A 6,000-nucleotide genomic window follows, 5' to 3' on the forward strand; every position below is an offset into this window, starting at 1 on the left:
ACTAATGACATGCGCATTGAAACGAATGATTATGCAAGTTATATCTTGGAGTTTACCCCATGGTTATGATGTGCAATGTATGCTTTAATTTTTTTCTTTTTTTTCTTTTGATGATTCGCTCTAATTCGGCCAACCAAGTAGGCCTATTGCAATTGTCGAAAATCTGTCTTCTTCACTCTTTCTTTCCTACTTGTTCCCGTTCTCAAATTTGCTATTTGTACGAATAATTTGCCATGGTCTGGTATATGAAATGTGAGCTTTCTGAATGATTATTTTAGGTTGGCACTAGCACTTTAAAATTGACAGAATCATTCTTTTTAAGCGGGAATAGACAATACAAACTAACATAAAGTAGCCCGTAAAGTAAGCCATGTTACAACAATCTTAATTTAGTAGTAGGCCTAATTAAAGTTGTGTGATCTCTGTCGGTTACTTAAGCCATGTCACGTGTACGGTAGCATTTTGCTACTGTATTGCGTTGCAGCTACTGTTACGCCTACATGTCAATGTGAACTGAGTATGACCTGTATTGCCTATTAACTAGCTGTGACTTTCTGTATTAATAACTAAACAACAAAGGGGTTTGTCGTTGCTGTCAAAAAACTAGGCATAGTTAAGCGGGTACAGTAATAGTCAGAAACATTGTGTCTAATGATAGTAGCCTACAATTGTTTCTGCTCATGTACGATTTGAAAATTAACGTTTTAAAGTTCAATCGTGTTTACTTCTACATTTATATAAAATATGCTTAGTTCTTAGATGTTTTTATGTTTAAATGTTCGAAACGAAAATAATTTTCCTGCTAATGTCGCAATATTCTGTCTATTGTCTTTTAAGATTAATGAATGACTGTTCTGAATTTTTTAAATCAGGATTATTATAACACTTATAAATAAATATTGTATGCCTGCCATCGGTTTTATTTAGTTTAATGTCTTAATTGTTTTCCATTTTCTTGACCGAACTCTAGATCTTATGACGCCAAGTTATTGTATATTTCTAGTTTCTCTGTTTTTCATGGTTTGACTGAAACAAAATATCTATCATATTTATTACAGTATGGTAGTTTATATTTATTGTTCAATAATAAAACATTACATGTTTACATTTCTAAGATGTTTACATTGTTTTTCTAACAATAACATACTGTATTTATTTCCAAGTAAAATGATCTCATTGTGGTAATAGTTCAGTATTGAATCCGGAAAATTGATATAGAGAAAATCATTGGAAGGTTACTGAATTAATTCGTAGAATAAACCAGAATTTGCAAATTCAGAAGTTTTACCATTCACATCAACAAAACGATGTGCCGGAAGTACTAAAAAATCTTACAACACTATTTCAATTGTATATAAGTCACGTAAACGGAACAATATATACCTGCTTATTGAATCAATATTATGCATAGTATCTTTATTCATCCTTCAGAAGGAAATTATTAAAAATAACATATACACTTTAAAAATAAAAACAATCCCCACTGAGATACCCACAGCATTGTCATTAATTTCATATGCATATAGTATGAAAACATAAATATTATATTGTAAAACATAGTGTATTATTTAAATATTCGTATAAATAGCGACATAACGATTACATCCAATTACCTATTCAACATAATGTTTTTTTTCTCTTTCGTGGTTGTAGCCCACTTTTATTCATTCTTTCATTCCATGACGAAAATATAAACAATAAAAAAAATATGTGTTTATAACATGTAATTACGTACTATATCTTTTTTTAATGGCCAACGTGTAGAAGCGTTTATTTTTCTATTTTTCCTTTTTTCCTTTTCCATTTTATAGATAAAATACGATCAGTGTTTAAAAAAACTAAAAAACAGTTAATACAATATTCTTTAAAGACAAAAAGACGAGCTTGCATTTCGATTTTAAGAAATGTGATTCAATCATTAATTTCTCTTTTACATTAAACAATTTATTGTGAACTTTGTTTACATTATAAGCATATTGATAGCTATTGCATTTCTGAGTTCTACTCGGAACAAGCTCAAAATCATTGTTGATCGTTTTGTATGTTCAACATAATGTTCATGCAATATCCGATTTCCGAACAAAAATGGGCCTAAAAGAGCATATAGGCCTACATACAATATTTAAACAAATCTAGGCATTGAGGAGGAATTTCCAAATTATGTCCTAACCATTAGACCACTAAGACTTGCATGGCATTTTTTGATAGTGAATATTTAACCCTCGGGGTGGTACGGCGAAGGTTGTACGCACATGCAACAGCTTAATCTGAATATTTGTACTGCAAAAAATTAATATTAGATGCAAAGTATTGTATTCTTATATTTTCTGATTGTATGGATCACATGTTGTAGCATTATGACATTCAATCAACAGTCGATAGGAACATTAATCAAAACAGGTATCTGGTGCTAGTCAATTTAACATCATGCTTATAATTAAATTTAATAAAATTTAAATTCAACAAAATAGTGAAAGTTTATGGAGTGAAATATTAGTAATCCGTCAAAAACAATTTGGCAACAAGTATAATTATCTACAAGAACAATCAAAAGAAAATGTTATAAAGATTGGTATATAACATATTTAATGAAATGTTATCACATATACTATTAATGCTATAAATGTATATTGTAGAGGGAGTATAACCTCTTTTTTTGTTTTAAAGTTTGACTATATTAAACGAGCTTTGTCGATATTGAACGAGTTATGATGGCTATTATCTAAGATGAAGTGCAACTGATCTTACACTATACTTAATCAATCTCTAACCCAGGAAAGTATAACCTCTTTGTTAAAGTGTATTGGGGAGATGGAACCTGACCGCCACCGCCGCTGGTTTTCTTGCAGCTGGTAATCTTGAAGCTGGCAATCCTGCGGCTGGTAATCTTGCTTACTTCATAATTCACATGTGTTAGAATATCTAGAATGTGATCGGTATGATGACGTTCTTCCAAAGCTTTTGTAAGATTTCTAATGAAATACGAACCATGTTTCCTGTTCCTCTTTGCCTTTGCAAGAGGTGTTGTCGCGTATCCAAGAAGAAAATCGGGGACGCTGGGATTGTTTTCAGGAGTAAGCTTGTCTTCCTCTGTTTGTTTATAATTTCGACACGCTTGTATAAAAAATACTTTTGGTTTGCGGCTAAGACTTTCACATTTATCTGGTCGAAGACCATCGGCGAGTTCTATTATATTACAAGTCTCTCCATCACTACCCGCAACTGTGCCAAGACCACCATGAGACAGTATACAGCAAACAAAACAATCATATTCTGTATGATCACGTTTTTGCATGTCAGACATCACATCCTTCATCTCCTGAGAAGTTTGGTTGCGTTTCACCTCAACCAGGAATCCCAAATATTCAAAAACACACTTGAGATTCACTAATTTGATAATGGAAATGATGGCAATTAAATCTTACATATTTATTATAATAGCAGTTTCTGCTAAGAAATTTGACATGCCTGTCACATGGTTAACACATATCAATATTACATATATTGCATAGGCCTATTATCCTTCTACAAATAGAATTCAGTTAAAATAAATACAAAGAAAAACAATATTTTGTATATACCTTCATCGACTTTAGAACCTTTTCTTTTCTTCAATCTTCTTCCTTGTGTAAACGTAATGTTGTTAACAATTAGGCATATTCCACGTGGAACGCGGGTCATGCTGTATTGGGGCGGTCTTTCGCATTCTGATAAAAGTAGAAATGAATTATTATTGTTAAATAAAATAATTATTACATTATTATTATTATTATTATTATAAATTAGCTTTAAGTATATATTAGGGTTTTAAATTGAAAGTGGAATAATTATATTTAAATCAGTAATTATGATTATAAATCATTCGAATAAAAGTAGAGTGACATTCCAATATCATTTAAATTGACCACAGTAAAATAAGTATCAATCTTACCGACAGACGAAAATGTGTTTTTAATGCGTTGACAATTCAACTATAGAATAGTTGCATTGTCATTCAAACGTTTAATACAAAGGTAATCGGGTAAGAACATTGTAACTTGTATGTTGGAAATACCTACCGACATCTTCTGCTTTTGGTATAACGTCAGCATTAATGCTATAAATAATAATTTAAATACATCAGCAAAATAGAATGATTTATCTAATAAGCTTTACATATTTTTCCATATAATATACTTCATCTATCAGAAGAGTAGCCAATAATATCTCTTATGAAATGAAATTATGGATAGAACGTTAAAATACCGTTCGTTAAAAGATATACGAAAAACAATCGATCAATGTAAATACATATCGGTAACGGTTATTATCGGTATTCATATCATATAAAGATAATTGATTTTCAGGTAAATATTTATTTCTGATTATTTCGCGAAATTGTCATGAAAAATTTGTCAGGCTGTACCAACCCTACCAGCCAAAAGCAACGTTATATTTTAATTTTCTTCCTATTTAATTCCTAATATGTGATATAAAAAATATTACTAATGACTTAAATATGTTTACAATAACAATTTGATTACCTTTCGTTTGGGGAAGAGCATTGATTCTGCATTTTAGTTGGTAAGAATTAATTCCACTTCGTTCCGTTTGATTTTATTATTGCCTAACTATAATATTGATTATTCATGCGTGTAATGTGTTGAAATGCATACATTACACGCATGAATGATTTTGAAAATATAAATAAATATATATACCATGAGAGCCCCAGTGGTCTAATGGTTAGTACATTTGCATATCAAACAGAAGGTCCGGGTTCGAGTCTCGGTTGGGGCGACTTTTTCTAATTCTCAAAGATAAGTATAATAAAATATGATATCAAAAGTTCACATATACTAAAGTTTAGCAGGTTTTACGGTTCTGCTTCACAAACGAAAAGATGTGTCCATTATATCATAGTGAAATTCGGTAATACATATCTCATGTGTGTATCATATGTGCTTTATCATGTAAAGTTAGGTTAAGGTACATAATACAAGTGATACACATTGTGCATGATTTTTGTCCAGGTTTACGTAGGCTTCGTGAAATGACAAATGCCATAATTATATATACATGATAGCTATGTTAGTTATGGTGGAGAGAGTCGCCGTATTCCTTTAAAGAAATTTCTATATTTTTCTGAAGAAATATATGTCCACCCGATTTTGCTACTGTCCACAGGTGCTATCTGTAAAACTATAGCAAGTTATACACGTTGCTGTCTGCTATAAATGCTGTACTTTTAACACACGGTACACTGTCTGTAGCACAGTGTGTGTTGACAATTTATAATGATGTACAACCATAGGCAGGTTTTCGTACTGCCATGCAAGAATGGATAGGTGTTTTCCGCCGCTTTTAGGCTTTCTAGTCAATTATTGTTATTATTATACGAATTACGTAATTAGTCTAGTAGCTCATCTACCTTTTTAGCAGGGCATAATGAATATTGTAGCTAGGCTAGGCCTACTAGTCTAGCGGGAAATCAACCAATTATTTGGTTGGATACGAGTTTAGGGTAGGAAGTTAAGTACGAGTTGGCATGGGTACGAGTCGACCAGGGGTGAATCGACCAGAGTACACCCGGCCGCCCTACTAGAGCATAGGCTACAGGCCTGCAGGAATGGGAAATCTGTCCTAGCTATAGGCATAGGCCTACATTGGGACGCCCAAAAAAGCCATCCTATGAGCATAAAAAGGCCTCGTAGAGCCAGACATGTTAACATATACTACACAGTACTAGTACGTCTACCATTTATTATAGTTCCATGGTACTACGGATCACTACAATCTAGGTCTAGCAGGCTAGGGTAGGGTTCCAGTAATTTCGGTCGCGTTTTTCCAGGGGGGCATGTGAGAGGTGAAGTAGGTTAGCCCAGCTAGGCTAAACTAACATGTAAGTAGTATTCTACCATGGGATGGGAACGAGTCGGCATGGGGGTACGGGTTGATCTTTATCCGTATTCTAGGGTGCTGGTCAACCCGTAACGTACCCATGTCAACTCGTACCAAACT

The 6,000-nt window shown here is 32.8% G+C and overlaps 1 protein-coding gene across 1 annotated transcript; it reads right to left on the bottom strand.

Moving 5' to 3' along the window:
- Positions 1–2,755: 2,755 nt before the first annotated feature.
- On the bottom strand, positions 2,756–4,555 carry LOC140049817 (caspase-8-like). Its single transcript, XM_072094766.1, has 4 exons — positions 4,524–4,555; positions 4,059–4,096; positions 3,582–3,707; positions 2,756–3,387 (listed from the first exon to the last, which is right to left on the bottom strand). Exons 1-4 carry the CDS (start codon positions 4,553–4,555, stop codon positions 2,756–2,758), a joined length of 828 nt encoding a protein of 275 aa, XP_071950867.1.
- Positions 4,556–6,000: the final 1,445 nt, after the last annotated feature.

Source organism: Antedon mediterranea, chromosome 5, assembly GCF_964355755.1.
Source record: "Antedon mediterranea chromosome 5, ecAntMedi1.1, whole genome shotgun sequence".
NCBI lineage: Eukaryota > Metazoa > Echinodermata > Crinoidea > Comatulida > Antedonidae > Antedon > Antedon mediterranea.

What these genes read in the sequence shown, in the direction of transcription:
- LOC140049817 (XM_072094766.1), bottom strand. Translation starts at nt 4,555, where the DNA reads ATGCAGAATCAATGCTCTTCCCCAAACGAAAG. An exon ending in TGCTCTTCCCCAAACGAAAG is followed by an intron (nt 4,097 to 4,523) that starts GTAATCAAATTG and finishes TATTATTTATAG; the next exon opens with CATTAATGCTGACGTTATAC. An exon ending in AGGTTCTAAAGTCGATGAAG is followed by an intron (nt 3,388 to 3,581) that starts GTATATACAAAA and finishes TTATCAAATTAG; the next exon opens with TGAATCTCAAGTGTGTTTTT.